Below are 26,905 nucleotides of genomic sequence, written 5' to 3' on the forward strand. Positions count from 1 at the left end.
CACCTGCACAGGGCCATCTCAACCAAGATCCAATCAGTTGTCATTCTAAGAAAGATCACAAGCTGGTTTGGGGACAAGGAAGGTAGAGACCTTCATAACAAAATCTGTTGTTCTGTTGGCTGCTGTCTTTGGATTTCACTTTTTTCTAACTGGGCTGGAAGACCTTTTAGAGCTCCACTTGGCTGACAGAAACAGCAGTAACAGCACCTTCCCTTTCTCATGCTGTTCTTCACCTCTCCTGTCAGTGCAGTCTCCACCTCTAAGAGAGCCCTGCCAGATCTCTGCTGTGATTAGATTGCCCTGCAATGGTCTGGCCAATGACTTTGGGCTGGATCTCTCCATCACTGATACCATCTCAGCTCTTGCCAAACTGGCTTCTGCAGCAAAGGAACAGAAACTGCATAGACAGTATTATTCCTGGCAAAAGGAACAGCATCTCTGTGAAAAAGGACATATATGAAAATCACAAAGGTGCTATTTTAAAACATAAGTTGTGAAACTCTGACAGGATCTGGATGACATGCTTGCAAAGGTACTCTAAGTAATGAAGTACTGAATTTACAACTCCCCAGTGCAGAGACTAATAGCAAATTGAAGGGACCTCTGGAGATCATCTGGTCTAGTTCTGCTCTACAAGTATGGCTCAGGGAAGACTGAATAAAACCATCATGGAAATATTTAAGGTTGAGGTGGGCTATGATTACGAAATTTTCATAGTGTACAACACCCAATTTCAAATTCAGGTTTAAGTGGGACTGTAGGAACAACTTTTGCCCTGGAGCAGCTGCATTACCAAACTTTCATATGCACTCAACAAGCCATACCTGACCTCCTACTGCATAATGTTTGTAAAGTTACTTCATCAATACAAAGCCCTTTATAAAGAATTTATCTGTAGAGGGAGCAGAGACCATCTCTGAATCCCTAGAGAGGCCCCCATGTAAAACGATACCTTAGATAAGAAATTGTTTACTTAGAGTGACTAATACCTAGACCCCTGTGTTATCTTTCTGTAATTTTAGTAGTCCATTTTTCTCTTAGATAATTGGTTCCTTTATAGAATTCTTTTGTTTATTGGTCCAAAATACAAAACGCTTAAACCCTATAAAATCCCCTTAGAATTCCACCCATTGGATTTGCTGGACAGGACCCCTTTGTAGAAGAAATAAAGATTCTATGGAATCTCCTCAACAGCATTTCTTGGTCTCTCTCTGGTGGCTCAAAAGGTACATGCAAGCCTGATTTCACAAAAGAGCAAAAAGCCTGAATCTGGGCAAGGCTTGCAAATGTACCTTGTTGCCAAGAACTTCCTGGGAGCAGGCAGTTTCAGGATCTAACAGAGACTCCCTCAACGACAATATTTATCCTGTGTTATGGGAACAAAACAGTTCTTTGGACAATCTACTTGAGTGATTGCTTAAGTTTCTATGGTAAGTGATGTATTTTAAGGTTGAGGTTTTAAAGTATAAAAAATTTCTATTCTTTTGGTACTTTTGCAGTGTTTTGGACACCCGGTGATTTGCAAAGCAAGTGCAATGCAGATCCTTTGCACCAACAAAAGACAAACACATATAAACTTGTCCAAAAGTACTTACAGCAACATGGTCTCTGTCTGCCTGCATGCAGTGCTTTCAAAAGGGGTTCCTAGCATTCTTCCTACTGCACAACTGCACAACAAAGTTCATTCATTGTTCAGTGCTACCTTTCTTCCTCCCAGCTTTTACAAGCCAAAAAACAAATTAGAATCTGGTTCAGATTGCTTTGAATTAATCTGAATCTAAAACAAAGAGACTGCTCAGAGAAACAGCATTTAGGGAAGCAAATGGGATCTACAAGCTCATGCAGTTTTTGTTGGCTAGTATATATTAAAATGATAAATAGCAGTCAGCACTAAAAGAAAATGCTTTATAAGAGCAGTAACTCAGACTTCCAACAGTTTTAGGCAATTACAACAAAAACTATTAAGAAGATGACTAATATTTACAATTAGTAGGTATAATTGTCATAAGAGAATTTGCAGGGTCCAGTAGTCCATCACAAAAATTTATTTTGTTAATTACAAAAACGTTTCTATACCCTGGACAAGACTCTGTATTTGGTTTAGAAGAAATACTTTGGTATAAAGTCAGAAAATGTTCATCACTGTTGACATCTGGCATTTGGAGTTTAAAGCCTCCTGCTAAAACACTACTGCAAGTTGATATGTATTTCCTTTTTTCAGCATAATAAAATTTCTGCCTTCCAGGTTGTGTAGAAAAATCACTTATCTGATCTAGTTCCCATCCGCAGGAACACAGATCTGCAGAGCATTTTCCAAGCAGTAGAAGGCTGTACTATTTCCTACTACGGCTAGAAGTAGAAAACTTGAAGTATGGAAAAATAATTCCCAAGCCATACAAATTTAATTTTAAAATAAATCTTGAAATAAATACAGCATTCTAAAGCAGAAATACATGATCTGGTTCACACGATACAGATGTGGCTCATTGCTTTTGGTTCACTCTCCACAGGGTCACACTTGACCAGTAAGGTTTTCTCTTTCTTAAGTTTAGAAAGCACTTTCTGAGAAACCTCTTTCTCTGGATGAACAGAAAATGGCCTGTTAATGTACTGCTGCTGGTCCCCCATCCCAGCCCCTTAAAATAAAAGTATTTTTGGTCATTCCAGCTTTATCATGGTTAACACTCAGATGTCCTTCTCAGAGCAGGAGTCTCTGTACTTATAAAAAAATAGTCCTTTTTAGATATATCAAGTTAGATGTAAAAAATAACTCCTAATTATTGGCCCACCAAAAGGTCAATCCTTTAAATAACTATACACATCTTACAAACATTTCAAAGGAAAAGCACATCCATTTGTTAGTGTGAACACCACACTGGTCACATAATACCACACAATGATCATTTTCTCTCTGATGTGACCTTGAATCTCATTAAATATTCAAGTCTTCCCCAGAAGCAAGTGCTGAACAGTCAGAATAATGGAGTACTTAAAATCCTCATTAGAATTAAAACAAAAGTAGGGAGAACAGACCTTTCTCTCTTCTTTTGATGCCATCGTGCTGGAATCTCCATCCTCCTTCAGTCTCATTCCAACTTTTCTGGTTAAAACTTCTTTTCCAAAACACCCTAAAGTCCAATTCAGAAGATTTTAACATCCCTTTCTGGATTCATGTCTTCTTATTGCTCAATTTCTTTCTATGCAGGTGTGTCTCAATCTCTTGCTTGAAAACAAGCATCCCAAGCTGGCCATGAGAAGCCTCATTCATGGCCTTGGACTGCATGCACATTTTGTACTGCTCTGGAGTCAGCTCGTCCAGACACTGCTTTTCATGCCACAAATGGAAGAGACCCCTGACAGGCGTTCGGATCACCATGAGGTTGCTGTGAAGGTACTTGCGGTACAGATGCACATCTTCACCACCCCAGCCTTTAATGTCCAGGTCAAAGCCACCTGACACAAAGAAAATTCAAAATAAAACTAGAAAGCTGTTAGCAAACTTGATGTTATTAATTGCACTGCAGCTGTTTTCTGGTTCCAGTCAGCCCGTTAAAATGCACACACTTGCTGTGAACATCAAACTGCTCATCTTCAATTCTTTCACTATCAGACAAAAGTTCGTTATTTGTAATTTTATTTGTAAGCAGTGCTTAGATTCTGGTAATTCTATGGCACCTAGGAAAAGCCTGAACATCTAACCACAGCAATGCTGCAAATTAGTGACACAGACTTATTGACAAAGGAGGGGGAGGCTGATCATATTTTTCTGTTTTAGCTAAAAGGCAGGTGTACTGGAGTGTATTTTTCTTACCTATGTTGATAAAATCAGATCTGTACTGGCAAGTCATCCCAAAACCAAAGTCTCGCCAAAATCCAGTTTCTTTTTTAATAGTCTGCATGGAGGGAAAAGAATGTTTACATAGAAGCAGAAATGCCTTCAGAGTGAGCATTTTGACTTGAATGTGGTCAGAAATAGGAGCAACTGCCCTGTTTTTCTTCCCCATGTGAATCCACAGCTGGTCCTGACCCCATTTTTGCAGACACTCGTTGGATATATCTGCCCCCTCCTCCCAAACAGCTGTGTTCTTAGCAATCATGGATAACCCTCCCTGATCCAGAATAATCAGGCTTTGATCCACTCCTGTTGTTGCAGACCAAGTAGAACAATATGACACCTCTGGAGTTTACTTCTTTGCAGGCAAAGCATCCTCCAAAATAGTTCATTTATGTGGGATTCACACCTGATGTAAGAAACATACTGGTAAGCCAGGGATGCCAGACTCTGCTGTCATCAGAGTAGATGGTGGCATCTGCACTGAGGAACCACAAGAGCTCTAGAAGAAAACAGTGGTTCTAATTTGATCACACTACCGACAGCTTTTTGATTACATTGATTTTGAGTAACAAGAATAATTTTCCATTATAGAGCTGCTATATCCACCTAAAATTGAACTCCAGGAATGCTGGGTGAAAGATATATGTCCCATAAAAGCCTTTGCAAAAGTGAATGGTCTGCCTTCCCGAGATGGCAATAAAAACATTAGGTATTACAGGTAAAAAATCAGAGCACTGAGAAATCGTGGATATAATTTTGAAAAGCAGATATCCAAGTACAGACCTCTAGGATCATAATTCATGTATGTAAGTGACCTAACCCAATCTAATGAGACATCCAAGAGCTTCAAGGGACTGAGACAGGCATTTAAATCCTCTGAGCAAGTAAACAGTACTTCGTACTCTTGAATTTCTGTTTAGAAATGCTTAGCAGCTGCTTTGGAAAATCTTGACTTCCCTTGTGACAGAATTTCAGAAGATGAGGAAAGAGAATTTCCATTTCTGGGCTTCCAAATCCTAGTATTTCCTTTACGAAGAAATGCTCTTACAAAATTTTCTCTCCTGATTTCTTGTTCATGCCTCCCTTTTTTGTTCATAACTCTTGTCACTTCAAATACTTTAAATTTTTTTATTATTATTATTTTACTGCTCACATTGCTATACACTTCATCATTTCTTCTTTCCTTGAAAAAGACAGGTCACTGCAGAAACCAATTAAAAGGAAACAAGATTGTATCGTCAGGCCTGCACTGTAACAAGAAATCTCCATCACAGAAACACAGAGAATCACACACAGAATGACTGGGTTGGAAGAGACCTCCAAGATCATCATGATGCCCTTACAGCAAGCTACTCATGTGCGTTAGCATTATTCCCATTAGGGTAAGTGGCTGCTGCACAAATCAAATTCTATCAAAGATTTCTGAAGGCTTGTTTTTTAATCCTCAGCAGCCCAAGTTCCAAGAACTAACACTGTCTTGTTTTATTGGCATGGATCTGGCCTTATGCCTGGTTACTAATGTGGGCTAAAAATATACATTAAATGTGATTTGCTGTACTTCTTTAAATCAAATAAGCATCACATTTTATGATTCAAATATTAGCTATAAATATTTTCACAATCCTGACAATGTACTTTGTGGAATTTATGCTAGCTTGAAAGCTAAACTTTATTTCATTCTCTAAGCACAATTCTTACAAGTTTGAGGATCCCTGACAGGATCTGAGCAGAGATAGAAAAGCTTATGTGAATCCCATGGCATGAGAAACAAAACAGTACAAGGGATTTCCCAGACTCTTCGGTAAAAGGCTTTCTGGCTGTATGTTTCATAACAAAGAGAGCAGTAGACAAAAAAATACTTTAAAATACTTTGGATGGACTTTTCAAACTCTCACTCTTCATTTTTATAGAGAAACTGTACAAAGTGCAGTGATCACAGAAGACTGGACTCAGACCCCAAGTGATCTTTTTCAACTGTGACTCTCCCTGGGCTCACACCACCCCTAATTCCTACCTACCCAGAACAACAATAGAGGCTGGGATGCTCTGGGGACAGTGTCCAGTGTGGTATAGAATGAGCCTTAATAAGTGCTGTGCCTGGCAGTAAGAGCAGCAGATGTGGCAGGCATAGAGGAACTGAATGAAGCTGCATAGCTGGCTTATGTTTCAATTTGAAAATTCAGCCACTTAGCAGCACTAGTGGACAGAGGACTGTGACCCAATGACTCTGGAGAGAAGCAAGACTCCCTTCTATCAGGCCTTTAGGTTCAAAATAGTGCAACACCAGAGCACAAGAGAATGGAGAACAGTATCTAGAGCAGTGCCAAGCAATGTCTTGGTCACTAACATTTATATGAACCTCTAATCCGTGTGCTCTTTCTTCCTCACAACAGCTCCCTCCTCATCCAGAAAACTCATACATGTATTAATCATATGCCTTATCAAGAATAAGCAGGTGAGATGAATATCGGTGGAGTTGTGCTGTGTTGTACCAGTGCCAGGATAAAATGACAGCTCTGAACATGTGATTTTACTCAGACATTTCAGAAACACACTGCTTGCAGACAGTTCAGTCATGAACTGTAGGATGGGAAAGGCCACTGTAAGGTGTTCAATTTAGTGGGTGAATAACTGTGACAGCCCCTGGAATTCTCTTTTTACTGAGTGATCTAAGGACAGCTGTGCTTTTTACAAATCATGTCTTCAAATGCAAATAATATTCCATGATAGGAAGAAATTAGAGCAAGTCAAGGATTGTCACCCAAGATAGCACACCATGGAGGAATTGCTCACTAATTAGGAAATTCCTTCTAGAAGAGAATCAGACATTTTAGAAATTCTTCGTTTCCATGTAAAAAGCTTCAAAAAGGTTTAAAGTAAATGGCACCAATATACTTCCCAGTGAAACATACCTGCAGAACTCACAGTAAGGTGAGTATTGTAGTTAGTTTTGTCTGTGTGGTGGTTACTGTACACAAGGAATAGGGAAATGCTATCCAAGAGTACATCTACCTTCAAAAAATGCTTTGTTCAAAAAAAAGCAGGCATTCAGAGAACTATGTACTTACGAGCTGCTGTTCTAAAGATGGGATGGAATCATGGTGACCATAAATTATACTGGGGTTATACTGGCTGAAGAGAACAGGATAAAATACCTTCTTCCCTGGAAATGACAATGAGTTATTTTTTTTTAACTATATAGAACACACTTGTCTCTTACAAGGTACAGTCAAGGCCTGACCAAATCCAGACAAAGTCACACAAGTTTTGCACTGAGCCTATGTTCTTTCCACAAGAATGTGAATGTGAGTATATAATTAATAAAAAGATCCTGTTCCAGAAAGTACAGGTGCTGAAGGCAAGAGATTCTATCACACTGGGAGCAGAGCAGAAACTGTTACAACTGATTTACAGTAGCTTCATTACCAATTCAAAGGCAAGAATACTCTGGTGAGGGATTTTACATAATAGGTAGAACCTATTGAAAGACAATGTACTTCATGAAAAGCAGTACCTGGTTGTGCATTCAATCTACAGGAGTTCAAGAATTCGGCTGTGAAGTATATGTCCACATCACAAAAAAAGAGAAGAACATTGTTTCCTTTCCAAAATCGAGCACCAACATCTAATCCTTTGCCCCTGGAAAACTCTTCATTCAACTGGATGAAGGTAAAGTTCTTGAAGTTGGCTGACCTAGAAGGAAAATATTCAGCAACTTACCCTGTCCATACAGCTCTTAATACAAGTTGGGAGTGGGAACCCCATATGAAAGAATTAATGTAGAAATCTATAGTTTCACAGTTCTGAGAGCAGCTGAAAGGAAGAGATGTCCTGTTTGACTCCTGAGGAGATTTTCACTATGTCTATCTATGTTCAGAGCTTGACCTGTGTACTCACACACTAGCACTCCTGTCACAGACTTTCTTCGGGCAGATCTCACAAAAATCCCAACAAGGTTTAGATTAACATAAATATCTTCAGTATGCAAATTTCAATTACCTGTGGTTACATTACTGTGTCTATACAAGGGTCTTCCTAGACGGAGAAGACAAGCAAAAGGCTGCAGTGCCACATGATCTTGACAAACACAGCTGTGTAACCAAACTCAAAGAGCAGAACTGGCCAAAAGTATCCAGTTCCTTTGTGCTCTACTGAAATTGCCTTCCACCTGCCTTTGGAAGTCAGCCTTGAGTCCTAACAGTTATAGCCACTTTCAAAGAACTAAAGCATTACCAGTCGGGGGAAGGTAAAAAAAAAGCAGTTGCACTGAGGTAAATCGAGTTTAAATATGCTTTGCAGTTCTAAAGACCACTCTGTGAGACTCTCTGGGTAACACCATTTTTATTTGATACAAAAAGAAAGCTATTTTCTGCGATGCACTTTAGAATCTTTTGGCACAACTATGAGTTTTGAGCTGTCAAGTCTCCATGCAGGATGGCCGTATACGAACAGCATGCACCAGATGTTCAGGTACTTACTTAGAGGTATTTTCAAGTATTGATTTGACTTCATTCATTTGTTCCTTTCCAAAGTAAACTACAGTAAGGTGAATTCTCCCATCCTGCTGAATGCCGATTTCCCTGGAGAGAAGAGACAGATTTGTGACTTGTTCCGGAAGACAGCTTCCTTCAATAACCTACTGCAGCTGGGGAAGGCAGAGTAGGGTGAACCTCAGAGGCATTCGTGGTGACATGATTCACTGACAGACAATCTTCTCCTGACAAAGTGGCTCATTTTCTCCCTTAGAAGAAACAGAAGTCTATCTTTCAGGCAGATTAGGTACAGGCTCTATAAGCAGCATTTGTTATATTAATAAGACACTGTTAAAAGAGGCCATCCAGCCCCAGGAAGAATGATCAGGCAGGCAGTAATTTCAGCACTCAGGAGAATATGAGAAGGGGGATTTTTATAATACCCTATCTCATAACCTTGAGTTTCTGTAACAGATATTCCAGAGTTCAGATCTTTGGCATTTACTAAAACCTAAGTATTAAGCAGGGCTCAAATGCATAGCTCAAGGGTAAGACCAGTCTGAACAAGTGCTAGAACCATGCCTCACTTGCACTAAGTTTAGTTAGCAAGAGTTCATCTATAATCAGCAGAGAGATCAGTATAACCAGAGGGCGATTTCTCCTAGTCTAAAACAGGATAATCAAAACACTAATCAGAAGGCTAATTTAGATAAGGAGCCTATTTTTAGATGGCTGTAATTAGACAAAACATCCCATGGTAAGAGTCAATATCTTTTGATAACAGAGTCTTTTCTCAGCAGCTATTTAAAGTTACATCCCAGTTAAGTTCTCCCTCTGAACATCGTGTTTGTGCTGAAAAATAATAGTTGAAGAGTAACTATGCTGAGAGTTCAAATACATTTCCTTCTTGCCTTTTGTTGCCTTAATGTTTTATTTAATGGGACCTAGCAAAGTGTATGGGAGCACTGATTCCCCTTTTCCTCAGAAATGCTCCTTTGCAACTACTGCATGAAATTCTCATGTTGCCACAATTGTATGTGCCCAACAAACAGATTGAGACTCTTAAGTCACGTACACACAAATCAGAACCCCTGATACCAGAATATAATTGCCTTTACTGCTAATGACAATGCATTAAGCAACCAAACGCCTTTCAGTCTGTAATCTCAAAAATCACTTAGTGGCACAATGAACTGTTGTGTAAAAGTAGCAGTGAGTGAGGTCTTGATAACTCCTTTAATTGCATCTTACTTTCCAAGTACAAAAAAGTAAAGACAGCATTGAAGGAAACCCACCTGAAATTCTGCATGAATTGCCGAAATTTGCTGGCTCTTTTGGCCAGTGGCACAATGACATTAATAAGTGTGTCAGCCATATTGACATTTTCGTTTTTCACTTTCATTACAGGACCAAATGGCCGGAATAAAACAATCTTCTTGAACTGATGTTTTGCATCTCCTTTGAAAGTCAGCTCATACAATGTGCCTTTGTTTTTTTCTGTGCGGTAGATCCCTGCATGAAAACAAAAATGAAGAGATTTTTGGATTTAAGTTGGGCTCCTGGGGGGGGGGGTGGGGGGGTGGAAAGGAGAAAGTCTTAAGTTGCTACACCTAAGCAGAAAACATAGCAGAAGCAATGGAATATTTACTTTTAAACCAATACACAGTCCACCGTTGTTCAAGGGGGCCATCACTGTATCAGGGACAAAGCCCTGGGTTGCAGGAGCTGTTTGGTATTCTTGCAGGCACATTCCAAGGCTTGGCTGAGTTACAAAGCCCTGAAGGTTACCAACTGCTCACTCTCAGTATAATCCAGCAGACATACTGTCTACTTTTCATACTGCTCCAATTGCACACTACAGACATGCATAGTAATGGGATGCAGAGAGACTGCAAAGGCAGTCTGCCTCTCTGCAACAGAAGAGATTAGGCCATGTCCCAGAAAGGCAATTTCCCGATGAGCACTGGGAGGTTCTCTGGAAAGTCCCCTAATAAAACTATGCAACCAGGCCCCAGCCATCAACTTCACCCACTGCCAGTCAGGACAAAACTCTCCTGTTACTCAACTCTCAAGAGACTGCTATTTTCTTTACGAATACCCACTTCTGGTAAAGTAATGGTCTGCAAGGATGACACTACAGTTTGTCAGAGGCTAGACCACGACACTTAATTCATACATTCAGGTATTTATTTTCTATATGGAAGGAACTTTTAGCATATTTGATGGGTGAAATTGGACTCCTTCACGCTGAGGGCCAGCATGAACTATAAAAGTCCTGATCATGTCACACTGAAATACTATAAAATCCTAAATGAAATCAAGTTGGCAAAAAGGCTACAGATTTTACCCACTCTAAATGTTACTTCAGTTACTACAGTGTATACTGAAATAAAGCTTTTTCACTGGCAAATCCATTATGCTTAAGAAAGAAAAATTAATGCTAATTCTAACTATTAATTATGCCACTGAAAACATCTTAACAACTTAATCAGTAAGAGTATAGTTGCAATGCATTCCATCTCTTGCAGAAGTTAAAGAGGCAAGCACAAATGTCTTGAAAAAACTCCTCCTCTTAACTTCTCTTTTCCTTTTTCTTTTCTTTTCTTTTCTTTTCTTTTCTTTTCTTTTCTTTTCTTTTCTTTTCTTTTCTTTTCTTTTCTTTTCTTTTCTTTTCTTTTCTTTTCTTTTCTTTTCTTTTCTTTTCTTTTCTTTTCTTTTCTTTTCTTTTCTTTTCTTTTCTTTTCTTTTCTTTTCTTTTCCCTCTCCATCTGGCTAGGAGGCATAGCTTCTTCTGGCTATGAAAAACAAGACCAAAATAAGGCTTGCTTTTCTTGGTCATTCCCTGATGTGTAACATTGCTGGGCATCTGACCGACAGACTGTCAGCTCTGTCTGTATTTCTTGTGAAGGTCTGGATCAAAGTTTTCTTCAAAGAGCAAAGTGACATAATCTCTTTGTCTTGTATTGCAGCTTTTACTTTGGTATAATCAAAAGACTATTTTAAGTTTTGACTATTTTTGACTATTAATCAAAAGGTGTGATTTTATCTGGAGAGAGCTCTGTGGACCATCTTCACTATCATTCTCTGAGTGTTTTATTCTTAATGAACACTACAGCTGGCTAATATATGCACATTTACTGATCTATTATTCACTTTGTGTTTTATTTTTAATATAAGCTGATTCAACAAATGCTCCAATCCTCCTTCTGGCATAGGAAATGAATCTAGGGAGATAGCAGCTCCATAATTCTTTTACTGCTAATCTTTCAAAGTTGTGCCCTTGACTTCTCCTAGCTTTTTTCATAGAATCTGCCCAAGCTGCAGACCATGAACTACATCTGTTACTGAACTGGAGCTCATCTGAATAGTGACCTAATAGTTCCTTGATTTCCTTCTCTTGGTGGCCAGAAAATAGAAATCTGAGCCTTTGAATTCTGCTTACCCATTTATTTGCTCAGGCAGTTTTTGAACACAGGTTTTACCAAGGAAGTTTGTGTTTGAAAGGTTAAGGCAACCGTTTGACATTCAGCTAAACAAAATTCTAAACTACATCTGATTTGCAGTCTCTTTAGAGATAAATTGATAGGACTGTTTCACATGTTTGACATAGTGAACTGACATTTTTCATAATAAAAAAGATCTAAATTACATTAGCAAATCTAATAGTATCTACCACACAAGATCTCAGCTTTTGTTTTTACATTCTCTTCTACCTACCCCAGCCAAGAAACAACGACCTCACAAATACCACTTCCTTGGAGAGATGTACAATAACGGAAGCCTTGCCAAGTAAGTATCTTAAAGAAGAATGCAAGTTGTAACCTGGCTGGGGTCCCTCCTAGGGCTATACACACCGAGGCTGCTTCTAATTCTGTAGCTTTGCTCTTGTTTAGTACTTCTACTACGGCTGAAAACAAGTAGCTTAGGTGAAGGCAAGGTTTCCTTGTGCAAAATGGTAAACCAAGAATTTATAATTGCAATGTTTTATACTGAAGAGAACTGTATGCAAGTTTAATGCCTCTAATTAAATATGGCTATTCTTGATATTTAAACTATTTGTTTTCCATTTTTATGTTATTTCCTTTCAGAGTGTCTTCTTTTTAGAAGCAGAGAACAAAGTGATTTGCCCAAGGGCAGGCACTGAGCCTTGGAAATGGGTCTGAATGTCTTGACTCACTCTGGCGACTCACCCAGCAGAACACCCTGCCTTTTACATATTTTTTCCATTTCCAAAGGCTCTACATTATTTGTGCCACCAGAACTTTTTATGTGATTCAGAAAGATGTGTCACACAGCCTCAATTCCAATATTTGAACTATGAGGAGAGGAAAAACGTAGTCTCAAAGAAGTAAACAAAAAAACTTTTCCTTAAAAGATTGCTTCTGAAATGAAAGCCTTGGAAAGGTTAGATATCCAATATGGATAAAAGAAGGTTAATTGATCATGGATTGCTTCCATTACAGCAGATATGTTTCAGAATATACACCATACCTTTCAGAGGCAGGGAGAAAAGTCAAAGCCTCTGGAAATCCAATGTAAAAAAGTAAACAGGAGCTCTGTGTCAGCAAATAGAATGGGCCTAAGATGAAGGAAAAGAAAAAGTGAGAAGCAAAAATGGCCAGGGCTGAAGAATCGATGAAAGAGCAGTAAGTCTCTATTCTTCAGAGCAACAATTCCCAGGGCTCTCTAAAACAATGGAAAATACCTGATGTCTATTCGGCAGGGCAGGCAAACAAACGTCACCTATGTCGATCTACATGAAACTAGCAAACAGCCATGCATTCTCAACAAAATACTGTTGAGTGGATGACTATTCTAGCCTCAGTTCCACAGACTACAAGATTCAAGTCTCCTAGTGTCCCTGGATTCATGTTTATTAGTTCCCTTCTGTTAGACGATGTAGGAGCCATTATGAGGATTTATCAGAATTTGTTGTCCTTATTTTAACTCAGTACTAAAATGGTCTTCTCGCTTCACATGCAGTAAAATACAGCATCTTATCCTTTGATGAAAACCATCATTCCTTTCTCCCAATAAGCTTCCATGGGAAAATTCCATCAGATAGACCACTAACAGCAGCTATCCATTTGAGAAAGCAAAGCTACTCCCTTTTCATTTGCCTTTGAGATCTTGATTAAAATTCCAGTCACTACACAGCCACATACTTCAACCAAGTGCCTCTGTCAAGAGAGAAGCTAAGCAGAGCAGCCATCAGATGGATACATTTCAACTCCAAGGAGGTGTGGCTCTCTTGGTTTTGACTGGGGAGGGAGAAGGAAAATTCCACTACGTGTCAGCATTTCTCTGGAAGGAGAACTGAGAATCCTATCCAAATTTCATGTAACAGCAAATCTGCTGGGAAGGAGTTTAACTCAGATGTGAGTTAGGGTCATGGTCTAATTTCCATGCACAAATAATTCTGTCTAGAAACTGCAGAGGATGCAACACTAATTTTACAATACCCCAGCCACAGAGAGAAAACATTTCTCCTTAAATGCAAGAAGTGTTTGAAGAAACATTTCCCTCTGCAAAGACAATAAAAAATGTGCAAAATTTGAAAAGGGAAGAGATACAGACCCCAACTGAGTTGTCACACACCACCACCCTGCCTGTTGGCATATGCTAGCAATGAACTGGTACTGAAAAAGTGATATCTGGTGCCAGATGTGATCCACAAGAAAAGAAAGATCCACACAGGAGGCCCAAGAAAACAAGATTACTGTGCACAGCTCTATGATCGAGCAAGATGGAGGATCAGCAACACACTTGAGTAAAGTAAGTGTCAAAGGCATCCCTGAATAGAGCAGAAACAAGGAAACAGATCCCACATACTGACAGCAGCAGTTCAGATTTTAAATCCTGTCTCTCACTCTGATTACCTGATTTTCATTTCAGCACATCTCTCCACCTAAGTTGTGTGTGTTAAAGTGCTGTTACTTTCAGTGCAAATCTGGGCACTCCCAGAAATCTCCAGATGTCCGTGGCAGTTCCAGAAAATGAAAACAGCTGACTTGGTGACTGAGTTAATGGACTCATGGTTGCTGTGTTGCTGGACTTACACTAAATTGCCAGATGACATAGAATCCTGCTTATTATTCACTTATTGTGTAGGCAGTAGCACCTGCAGAGCACTGTTTCCAAAACAAGTTCAGAATCCAAACTATACTTGAAGTGCAGAACTGGAACAGATAACTCAGTCCTCCCTACAAACACTGCCATTCTTGGTAGAATGAAGTTGGGGGAAAAGAGAGTGACAAGAGGCAACAGAGATCTCCAAAGGGATTTGGCAAGGAAATTTTCTGCCAAGTCTCTTTGTTTCCAGCCCCAATACCGAGATCACTGCATTTGCAAACAAATCCATCTACACTGATGAGTGAGAATTAGAATTTGTTCCCTTGCACCTACAGAAGCAAGGACCTGCCCCACAGGGGAAGACACAAGGAAGGTTCCTTGAGCTCACCCTGAGCTGCACACAGGCCTCCAGTTTTCTGAGCTCTGAGTCACATGAAAGTCTTCCTCCCTCTGGAGTATTTCACCATGGTATAAGAAAGCCAGCAAGACTATTAGTGGATGAAAAACCTCCACAGAGTTAGTACTAGTGTGCATCTCTTCCCCATGTCTTTCTGCACTTGTTCCCCAAGCACAGCACTGGTACCCAGTCTAAGACCCTTGATTGTGCATAAAGGCAGGCTCACAGCTTAATGGATATTAAGCAATGCGTGGCAGGAAACATCTGCTATCTCCTCACCCTCTCGCATGGAAGAGCTGGTGCCAAACAGTCCTATATGCTTGTTCAGCACCTATAAAAACTGTAGAAACATAGTTTGAAAAGAAAAACTAAACAACAAACAGAAAGGAGGAGAATGGCAGCATGGATTTGAGCTGCAGTTGGCAATGTTAACATTGGAAATAGATCTGGGATTGCAGCCTGTGTCACTCCTTGCTTTGTCAATTTTGAGGCAAGTGCATGACTAGAGAACTGTGAACGCACATTGGTGTCACTACAGGAAACTGGCAGGCTTTGTTGTCACAAAGTCCTGTTCCCCAAGAGAGCTGCCATTTTGCAATTGTGCCTGAGACAGCATCGCTAGATCACAGCACTAACACCATCCCAGACATCTGTGCTCTGACACAGTTCCCATTTCGCTCAGTAATTCAGTCACACCAGAACTCCTCCCCAGCACCATGTGGACCTTCTAATCTGCTCTCTGCATACAAACCTTCAACAAAGTCAGAGGCTGTGTATACACGGGGCTTTGCTTTACTGATCCCATCTGGCTTGTTCAAGCTCCCAACTGCTAACTCAATCACCTCTATCAACTCATCTCGCTTGTCCTTCCTTACAGGTTTCTCCTCTGGGTGCCTTGTCAGCCCTGTCTCCAGCTGGTAGACTTTCTGGAGGGTGAAGCTCTCAAAGGGCACCACTGCGTACTCTGTGGACAGCTTAACACCACTGTGCACCTCTGCTTTGTCTACTTGGGAACGGAGGAAAGCCAAGAGGTTGGCCTGGGCCTTTTCTGGTTTACTGTGGCCAAGCTGAATGTCCAAGGAGTCTGGGTACTGGTTCTGCGTGCTTCTAAGATGCTCAGTCCTGCCCTGGAGCTCAGCCTTCAATTGAGCAATTTGTTTCTTCAAGCTGATGATGTAATTGTGGTGTTGCTCTTCTTGCTCTTGCAGAATGGTTTCATATCCTTCCTTCACAGTTGGACTGTGCACCCTGGGCAAGGCAAGCTGCTGGTTGTCACCCTTGGGTGTGCAAGCCAACATATAAACAATAGACATTAAGCAACAGGTCACCACCAGCAGGCCTACAAGTCGGGGAAGAAATAGAATAAATCCTCGTCGGAGCATCATATCTCAAAAAGCAGAGTCTAATCCCACACATGCAATAGTTCTTCTATCCATGCAGTGCCACAAAGGCCTCTAGTCTTGGAGTACTCTTACACAGATGCATGTATGTGCAGGAACTGGTTTGTCAGCTCTCTTGAAATGTGTGCTCTGCTTCTATATGGAGCTCTCTCTGGTGCATACCCAGCGAGACCAAAAGACAGGACACCTCCTGATCCTCATGGCAACACCTATGGTTGCTGTAATGTAATCAGAAGGTGGCTGATGGAGCCTGAGGACCTAAAAGATAAATGACAAAGACAGACAAGTTAGAATTTGGTCAGTCAGTCCAGACCATTTAGAGTGTTCTAATTTACCTTGTTTCTCAGCTGCTCTAGCAGATCTCAAAGCTGTGAAGTGCTTGGGCTAAGACCTAAAGGTGCCAAGATCCTCATGCCAAAAATCTCGTATGCATCCCTGTCATTGTTAATAACATGGATTGGCCCATTGCCAATGGAAAACTAGTCCAGGCCTCAAAGACTCCCATGCTTCAGAATTACTAGGAAGTGTCTAGTGGTCAGATGCCAAAGTGCTCAGTTAATCCAAGCATTGATGGCCCTTCAGATGTTCTCAAACCTTGGAGTGTTCACTCACATTTTAAAGGAAGGCACTCAGTCCCACAGCTACCACATACATTTTAGCTTCCAGGCATGTTTTTTCCAAAACACCAGGTGACAGATATGGCCATTCGAACATATGAAGCCCGACCTGGAACAGAAATCTAATAACCAGAAAACTAAAAACTGTTATCAAGGCAAATTACTGCAACTATCACTGTTTGACATATCCTACCAGATGCTCCCATAAAAAGCAAATAATGAGGAAGAGGACATTTTCCAGGAACACTCAGACCGATTTTACACAAAATCAGCAGAAGCTTTGTTGCAATTTTGAAACTGTCATAATTGCACACTGTTTTAACATTTCAAGACCTTCTTCTGTTTCTCATAACATCATGAAAAGCTCTGCAAAAATCTACAGTACTACTGTGTTTTTCAGTCTGCCCAGGACCATAGACCACAGAGAAGGTGGAACTGGGAAAGTTATAATTTTTAATAAAACTTCTTCAAGTATATATAGAAAAGGGGAAAAAAATAGATAATTGAAGTTAAATAAATAAATATGGAAGTTAAATAAATTTAAAATTAAAGTTAAATAAATATTAAAATAAATAAATATTAATAAATAAGTTTATTCATATTGATCTAACTATATTAAAACAATTGTGCTGAGAACATTATCAGAGGAATTTTCAAAATCCCTTGGGTTTGGCCCAAACCCATGCTGGTGCAAGGAACTTCAGCATTTACTCAGCTGACTGTACACTTAGGTCAAGGCTGAGTAACATCCTAGATTACACATTGTTAGATACAAACACAATCAACCCCTTGTTCCTCTCCCATTAGATGCGTGCATGACATCATGACACTCTTTTGACAGAGGGAGTCACAGTCCTTCTAGCATACATCTTTCTGGCACACCCTTAAGTAAAACCAGTTTGACTAAGAATAAGACTTTCAGAGTTATTTTCAGTTATTTTTAGTGTCGAATACAAGTCTTATGTAGGACCTTTTATAAACGGCTCTGTGTCTTCTCCCCCACCCCTTGATTGACTATTACTCCATATGCAGCAGTTACACAGAGATATTTCTGGTGTTTGGACTGTTATTATTTTATCAGTTTGCAGAGCTTCTGGGAAAAATCCAACTCCAAGCAGGAATTGAGTGGGCTAGAATGAGCCATAAAAATAGAACTGTATTTTTTCAAAGTAATGCTAAATTACTTTTAGCACTGATAGAATTCTGCAGAAAATGTCAGCATTTTCAAAGGAAGAATTGCTGATTTTCAAGAAAATATTCAAGCATCAGGAGAAAAGGACAGGATAAAATTTGCACTCTTACCTTTTTGATGTAATCTTCCCTTTGGAACATCTTGGTCTGCCAAAACTTCTCAGCTTGCCAAAATCATCGCCTGTTTATCTCCCTTCTTATGCCTTTCCCAGAAAATGTGTGTACTACGAAAAGTTCTGTCAACCTTAGAACACCTCTTCATTGCTTTCACATTTGTCAGCTGCCTACATCTTCAGTCTGTCTCTTGTGTGGTGAAAAGCTGTAGTGGAGACGCTTCCTATGGATGCACTAAAAATGTTGGCTTCCTGCAATGTAAAGGAGCTTGTCAAAGCAGAGAAAATTAATCTGGGCATTTCTAACTGTACAACAGATCTGGCTAGAAGACTGTAAGAAGGTAGTGTGCAGGGAGACAGGGTCAGGAAGTGGTGAGACGTAGTACATAAAACACTGCTGTGCTTGTATGCTTTCCTTCACACAATTAGTCCATTGACTGAATTGGCAGAAGCTGAACATCAGTGAAAGGATTAGTTGTACTAACATGGTATAAACTGAAATTACAGCTCAATGACTTAGATAAACATACTATTTCATTTCTATAAGCAGCAATAGAGTTGAGTTTTGGGCAAAGAGCTCTTCAAATGTTGACTTAGAATATATGTGTATATAGACAGCTCTCTTCACTAAAATATAGTATCTCTCTCTTCAGGGTACTATCCCTTTTCTGTATAGTTTTCTGGTTTGAGATCTCTCCCATCAAAGATACATCCTTATAAACATTTCAGGACAGTAAATTAACAGAGCTACTTTGTCCTTTGAAACACCATTTTCATAGTAAGGAATTGAGACCATAGGAACTTTAACCTTTTTCAGAGGGATTTTACCATCATGGCTGGAAGCATCCTGACAAGAAGCTTTCATTGCTTGCCCTCTGGATCTGTCTTATTAAATTGTACTGGTAGCTTCGGTAGCATTGCCTAACAGTGACTGACATTGAAATATACAGCTGTTGCTGTACTACTATCTCATGGGCATGCTTGTCAAAGCAGTCCCAATCCAGGTCAGCGCCAAAAAAAGCAGATTACTTTAAATCAACACCAAAGGTGGTCACAGCTAAGGTATCTGAGCTGCACAGGCAAGTACCAGAAAACCAGGGATGGTAACTCCTCCTAACAACGATTCTGTTGATTTCAACATAGTTTCACACCAACTGAGATGAAGAGAAGACAAACTGAAACGTCAGGTTTTTTCCAGGAACTGACAAAAACGCCTCTGTATTTCACAGCAGTAAGCTGCATCAAGTAGTATTAGTCTCTTTGCAAAGAGAAGCTGTAACAAATATGCAGTGATTAGTGTGGTGGCTGAGGAAAAGGGCATTAATTCTAAAAAAAACTTCACTTGCAAAAACATCTTCAACCTCAGTTCAACCTGTTAGCCCAGCTAGAGGTAAGCCCAGCTCACAGAGGTGCTTTTCACTTGCTTTCAAGGAGCCTGGGCCCAAAAAATGCTCTAAACACAGAAACAGATTCTGTCATCACTCTAAGCACTCTGTAAACATTTATGCACAGTGGAGAGTGCTGCACCCAATCACATGGAGTGGCAAAAATCAGAAAGTTTGTTTGTTTGAAATTTCAGATGGTATGCACCCATCAATGTTTCTCATTAACATCTATATTTTTATAGGACTGTAGAGATACAGGAAATTAATCTCTGCACAGAAATGACAATGTATGTCAAGTCTGAATTTTTGACTCTCAAAAACCACACTGAGAATCTGTGCAGGAGAAAAGGACTCAAACCAAAGTATCTCTGTATATATATATCTCCTCTTTGAGCTCCACGATTTCTGCACTCCTCATGCTGAGGACAGAAATGAATGGCAAAAGCTCAGTCATATCTGCAGAGGCAGTGATCTCTCAGGACTCGTGACATGAGCAATGCCAGATAATTCCGTGTTTTCAAGTGCTTTATGCCGCAGTTTCTTATTGTAGGTATAACACAGACTGGCAACTCTTATTTTAGCTCACAAAACTTTGAAATTCCTTTTATTTTCTTTTTTTTTTTTCCAGTAGAGGCAGTAAGTGGCAGAAGCTGCAATTAGGATTTGTATAGGTGTTTGAAGCATCTTCATTGAACAGCAGCACATGTCACTGTGAGATTTCACTAGAATTATGATGATCTCTGAAACGAGCTGTGGGGAGGAGGAAACAGATGTTCCACCTTGACTTTAAGTGCCTTACAAAAATAGAGAAAGACATTCTGCAGCCACTTGTAATTTGCCTTGAACTTCTTAATTACAAGGACTGTGCGTAGTCCTGCAGATAAATTAGTCTGCTTTAAATGTTAGGAACAAGATTTTTTTCCCCTTAGCTTCTCAACAGAAATCCAAGACACTCAACAGAATAGGACATTTCACAGGGATTAAAATTTAGTCTCACATAACAATTTACACACTTGTTGGGGAAGATGAAACTGGAAAACCCTATAAATATGATTGCCTGGCAAAAGATTTTGAGAACATGGAAACTATAAGCGAGATTGAAATGAAAGCCATCTTTGAGATACCAAAAGTCAGTTACTGAACAACTAGAAAACAATAGTATGGCCAGCTGAAAGTAATCTCCTCTTGATTAAAAAATCCCCTCTGCTTGCAGACAGGTCTGAAGGGCAGAGAAGACCGTACTAGCTTGGTAAAGAGGGTCCAAAGAGTAGATTCTAGGGTTTAAATTGTAACACAGTATGGTAATGTAGTGATTCTTATAGGCTGTATGTAAATGCTATAGGATTTGTATCTTGTATTTGATTGGTTAGTGAAAATTAGAATATTCAACACAGAAGAAGATTTAATGTATTGTACCGGGAAGCTCGCTCTCTTACTGCTCTTAGCCCTCTTATGCTCTTACTTCTTACCCCTTGCCCTCCTGCTCTCACAGGCCTGCTCCAAGCTGTGGCTGGCAGCTCCAAGCAGGGCCCTTTTAAATAAACAAGTTCCAACACCTGGCTTTAGAGATCTCTCCGTCAGTCCTGACCGTCCTGACCACCTGCAGCTCCTACACACACTTTATGCAAAAATTAATTATATTTCTCCTTATGGCCAGATCATAATTTCTCAGCTACTTCTCAGCCCAGTTCTGAGGGCTGTCCAAGGCTAAATTAAACAAAAGACTGGATAAAGAAAAAAACCTGTCTGATAAACTGACTGGGTGCACATTCTTAACCTTCTTGTATTGTCCCCTGTTAAAAATTCCACTGCTCCTTCTTGAGTTGACACTCACACATCCCAAACAAACCACTCAAAGTCTTAACATCTGGTTTCCAATCTTCAGTCCAAATAAAGGATTAGTAAGAAATAGTATCCAAAATGAAAATGCTAAATGCTAATAGTTGAAGACAATAGACAACTTACTGTGAAATTCTTCATTTCCTAATCTTTGATTCCAAAGTCATCCTCAACCGAAAATCTTACTTACATTGTCACATGTTCTCTCAGAAATTATCTACATCTAACCCTGCCCACAGAAGGACAATTACACTGTTCCCCTCTGTAAATAACAATTACAGTCTAATCATCTTGCAAATAGGTTACAACAAGTGTTAGAAGTTGACTTCAAAAGAAGAAACTCTCATACCTTTAACTGTCCTGGAAATACTATATCTTCCTCTTGTAAGGGAGCTGAGAAGTAGCTACTTCATTCAAGAAGCAGCTTCCATTCAAGATACTGCTATAGACTTCTCACTCTGGAAGCTACAAAACCAGTGCAGAAGTCTTAACTTTCACCTTTGCTAGTATCTGGAGCCCATTTCTGCTAATTTAATTGGTCTCCTCTTACCAGGGTAAAGCAGTAATTTTATCTGACGTGCCACTTTAGCTGAATTCTAAGGTCCATGCGTACTTGTGTTAGACCATCCACTTACATGCGGTCTCACTGCTCATGAAAGCAACTTTCCCAAAGATAGTCCAGAACAGAAACAAAGGTTACTCTGAAAGCCTTCTACTGTCATATACAGTGAACATGCCAGAGTTGTTTCAACTTTTACAGTAGCCATTATTGCTGTTACAGTAGACATCCAGTAATTATTATTTCTTCTACAGTATCATCATTTCTGTTTTAAATAAAGCACCCCACAGGAGTATTGAGCTCCCTTTGTCCTCCCAGGGCATACCTATTCTGTATGTGGGTTTATCTATGTGTATACACATTGATAAACGCAAGAGTGAAAGCACCATTGCTTTCCTTTCTCCACTGTTAATCAAACTAGTTTTAAAGTAAAAAAACCACAGAGGTTAAACAGTAATTAAGTTCTAACTACATTTGAAAAGAACCAGTGTAACATTTAAAATTATTTCCACGTACCAGTAACATGTTTTTTTCTGATAAGTATCCATTACTTCAAGTTACACTCCTACAACTGCTTTTTCTGCCCCAGAACAATCTGTTATCTATATAAGACTTGGCAGTTTTTCAGAGATCAATAACCAGCCATTGCAAGAGTCTGTATTAGGAATGCTATTTTTTCATATGAGGTACTCAGATTTCCACTTTACAACCACCCTTCTCTGCTAAACACACACTGATCTATAGATGTGTAACCTGCATATCCTCAGTGCAACTGTTAGCTGGGGGTACTATAGGGCACTTCCAAAAGCCTTCACAGGACTTTCCTGCGAGTTTCCACCACTCTGTCCCTCCTCCAGTAAGGACATGGCAGATCCATGCCTTGTTAGGCTCCAAAGAGAAAATGCAGAGAAGATATGACAAGTATGCACTGCTGCTGTAGAGATGCTGTGACTCACAAAGACCATCTCCATGCTACTACAATAAAGAAATGACAAGGTTTTGCTCTAAAGGTCCAATTCTCATTACCAGGCTCTGGCCTTGAGTTTTAGGAATTCAGTTTCTCCAAAAATGTTTTGAACTTTGCTAAAATGGAAACGAAAAATATGTTTTTGAGTTGAGCTGGAATTCAGACTGGTCTTTTAAGAACAAATTAGCAAACCATTATAGTTTCCAGAACTAAAAATTGATGATAGGGCTGGACAGCTGAGATGTCCAACCTAGCTGGAAGATCAGCATCTTCTGAATATGTCACTTTAATTTCATTTAGGTGAGTACCATCTCTGTTTTGTAGATGTGTAAAAGAGGAGCATTTTTCTCCAATCACATGATGCTGCAAGAGCCCTATACAACATTTAATATAGCAAAATGCTGAGAACAGTTTCTTTTTGCAGGAAATTAGCTAACAAAACATGGACAAGCTACAACCAGGGAACAGCTGAATAATGCTACTCTAATTTACTTCATTTTAAGATCTAATTCAACAATTTCTCTGCATGTAGAGAGCTTCCATATCAACTAACTCAGCTTTAACATAACACAAATCTATACCAGCATCTGAAATATCTCAGAATCAGAGTAATCAGGATAAAACACAAAATCCTTTAGTATTTCCTGATTAAAACAAATAATGAGATAAATTTTGCTTATCCATTTAATTCTGAACTTGGCAAAAAATGCTGTTATTTCACTTTGAAATGTTTGCACATGCACCCTCAGTGATTTACACAAGTGAAAGAAAACTGACTGCCACCACAGGAATGAACAGTCATTCCTTTTAAAAATGAAGATGACCACAGCTTTATGAAAGTAACTCAAGTCACCAGCAGCAAGCACTGTAAAATTGACAAGATCTGCACCTATATGGGGACACTCTGTGAATGCTTGTTGGTTTAGACCCATCTCTTCATGATTGTTAAAACATTTTCTTGTACATAGTTCATATTAATCACTTCATGCAAGGAACCCCAAGGATTTTGCTAGATGTCCACTCCACAGTACTACAGCCAGTCTTTCAACGAAATCTGAAGCTCAGTGTATGCATACCTTTGATGTAGGTCGTGAATCAGAGAAGGTTTAGCACCTATCTAATTAAGCAAGAGCATCATTTATCCGTTGATAAAAATGCACAAACATGCACGGCTTGGTTGTTTTCAGAAACAAGAAAGCCTAGCTAGGCTGAGCTGCAGGGCAGAAAGCATTTGTGTCTCTTCCAGTATTTAACTAGGACTTCTTTAGTCAAGGCTTTTCATATGTTTAGCTGCCAGTCCAACCCTCAGCTACAAGTGCACAGTGCAGTGAAAGCCCCCTGATTTGAGAAAAACTGAGGTCATAAAGTACATTAACAGTGACTGGAGCTATCTATCTTATCAAGGCCTCTGTAAGGTAGCAGTAGAGTTTTAAGATGATTGAAAAATCCAGCCTGACCTAGAGATGATGTCTTCCTCTCCTTGCCAGAAATCCCCAGGACAGCTAGAATGCTCTATACCAAGCTAGATGTGGACTTGAACTTCATTAACTGCAGCAGAGTTGGCAGGGGAAAAGGTTTACTCCCTCCTGAGTCCAGCATGTGGGAACTGAGGAGAGATATCTGTTTCCCACAAGTCTAATGTAATATTCTTATGGCATAGCAGAGCCTTAAATTTTGAGTTCCTTGTATTTGAAATAAAATTTTCTGGGTAGTGCAGTATCAATACACAACTTTAAATAAAATAATTAAGAGTAAAGGAGACAACAGAAAAAACATTTTGATAGTCAGGGTGTTAAGGATTAGGTAGATTATTTAGGTTGAGCAAGAATTAGCAGGATAGGGACTAATTTTGCTAACCAAGATTACTTTCCATCTGTGGTTTACATTACCAGAGAAAATCAAGTTTCAGACTACAAACTAATAATCAGGAAGACAGAAAAAACCTGTGGCCTGCTTCAGTATTAGAGAAGCTACCCAGGCTCTGCACAGAACACCAATACATGCAGCATTAACAGCTCTCACAGCTCATGTACCACCCCCCAAACTCCACTGATGTGCATTTCCCTGTCAGTCTGGTCTGTACCGATTGACAGGAAGAGGCCAGGCCCCTGATTCAGCCCCCATTTCCTTCCTCCTCCAGGTTAGTGCTTACTCGGAAACAACATGTCACAAGGTCTCGTTTAATTCACCGCCACTGTTTTGATACGTGGTTTTGGTCAAAAACACAGCTTTTCCTTAATATACCAGAAAACAATCTCCTAGCAATTCTTTGAAAAGCCCAAGCTCTCTCAGTTATTTCAGTAAAACAGTTTTTCTCTTTCTAGCAAAAGTTTCCAAATATCTTTTTCATTTTTTTATTTGGAAATCACATAATACTTGAATCTCACTGACTTTGCCTTCGCCATTAAACTAGCTCATTCTTTACTATGGGAGTTTGAAAAGAAATCACAGCAAAGTCTCTGCAGAAAAGGTCTAGGCAGAGATGAAAAGAAAGGAAGACTTTTTAATATTTAATATTATACAGTCTTCTATCCACTTGACCATAAAATTCTTCTTCCAAAAAGAATGTAAAAAACCCAAACCTGAGGACAACCAAAAATTAAAGAACTATCTTGCAAAACACAGCTATCTACAGACTTCCATTCAGGTAAATTGATTTCAACATAATGAAGATGTTTATCATTGTATGATATTTTATATAGATCTATTTTAAAATAAAATACTTCAATAGGCTGAGAATGCCTACTCTGTTTTAACTTAACAAATCACAGTGCTTCAAGTTTCCACTTCCTTTTCGTATCTTTGAAGGTGTCAGAATGCACAGGTCCACAGAAAACTGCTTTTGGTCAAACAGCTATAATAAAAAATAATCTTTTAATTTTATGAAAAACGTCATTGCATTTCTATATCCTATAGTTAAGTAAACTAAGCCACATTTTCAAGTGTTACTGAGAAACCTGCTCACAGTTACTTTTGTTAAATTTTCATCTCTGATCCTCAAATCATATTGAAAATTGAATCTATCTTTCAATTTCTTTATAACATGCCTCAATTCAAACAAGCAGTCTGATATTCTATTTTACAGCTCTCTGATGTAACAAATTACACCCATAAACATAATTTCTCATTGGTCCTTAAGAAATTTCAGTTTCCTCATTGACTCTATTGGTATCTGAGATTAAAACTGTAGTATATTAAGGAGATTTTAATTGCAGTTACTGCATATTGTCAATAGCTCTTAAACTTAGTCATTCAGCTAGAAACACCTTAAATGTTAACAGCTCACACAAGAGGCATTCTGGTTGTCTATAACAGAGCTAATTGATGACATAAGTAAAACCAGTTTCCTTTACCAGCAAAAGCTATCCTTTTCCCCCCTTTTGTTAAACAAGAGAAGTACACCCTGCAGTCAGTTCAGCATTTCCTGAAAAGTTCCAAAGAGACTATCCCTTGAAAGAACTTCAGGCTTCAATCAGAAGAAAATCCATTTCATGCGAAGTTATGAAAAAATGCACACGATATGATCTTACTCTGTAACATTTTTCCTCATTGTACCACAAAAGTATCTGACTTGATTTGATGTAACTTTGATACAAAGTTGATGCAAACAAAATTTAATTTTTAAGGGTAGTTAATTTTTTTAAAAGAAAACGGTTTTCTGCTTATCCTTGTATTTTAGGTGCAATGTTTTTCAGCAAACAGGAATAGGGAAAAAAGTGTAATCACATGGCCTACCAGAATACTTGAAGAAAAGAAATTTCTTTATGAGATGAAGCTTCATGCTACTGAATCTTTGTTTCTCTCCTTGTGGAAACCTGTCTGCAAATAACAGCATTATTTTTATTTTAATGAACATTGGCTAAGATGTGTGCTGGCATGGCTATGTAAGCTAATGAAACAAAAAGAATAAATGGCTGCTGTGCCTCTACATTTTTCTCCCTTTCCCTCCTTTTAATCCAGTTGTCTGTGGCATATTAAAATCATACCATTTCCAGCACCAACTAGTGGCAGCTTAACTCAGTTTAACTCCTTACATCTCCACTATTTTCTTTCCTTGT

General features: G+C 39.2%; 1 protein-coding gene across 33 annotated transcripts in view; it reads right to left on the minus strand.

Annotated features, from left to right (window-relative positions):
• The window catches only part of CSGALNACT1 (chondroitin sulfate N-acetylgalactosaminyltransferase 1), a 63,528-nt gene that overhangs the window by 18,619 nt on the left and 18,004 nt on the right, over positions 1-26,905 (minus strand). For 22 of the 33 annotated variants that reach the window (XR_015803249.1, XR_015803258.1, XR_015803264.1 and 19 more), the window contains 8 exons: positions 18,096-18,349; positions 15,528-16,434; positions 9,603-9,819; positions 8,314-8,415; positions 7,350-7,528; positions 6,904-6,998; positions 3,812-3,893; positions 3,034-3,453 (listed from right to left, as the gene is read on the minus strand). Coding sequence is in view for 3 of the 33 variants with exons in the window: in XM_088163809.1 (XP_088019935.1) it covers positions 3,170-3,453; positions 3,812-3,893; positions 6,904-6,998; positions 7,350-7,528; positions 8,314-8,415; positions 9,603-9,819; positions 15,528-16,161 (1,593 nt within the window). In the remaining 30 variants the exon portion in view is untranslated. Of the gene's footprint in view, positions 1-1,595; positions 1,718-1,842; positions 3,454-3,811; positions 3,894-6,903; positions 6,999-7,349; positions 7,529-8,313; positions 8,416-9,602; positions 9,820-15,527; positions 16,435-16,788; positions 16,916-18,095; positions 18,350-26,905 lie in introns of those variants that run through there. The other 11 variants (XR_015803259.1, XR_015803248.1, XR_015803276.1 and 8 more) reach the window with 6 other exon arrangements.

This window comes from Sturnus vulgaris, chromosome 4 (assembly GCF_052056855.1).
Source record: "Sturnus vulgaris isolate bStuVul1 chromosome 4, bStuVul1.hap1, whole genome shotgun sequence".
Taxonomy (NCBI): domain Eukaryota; kingdom Metazoa; phylum Chordata; class Aves; order Passeriformes; family Sturnidae; genus Sturnus; species Sturnus vulgaris.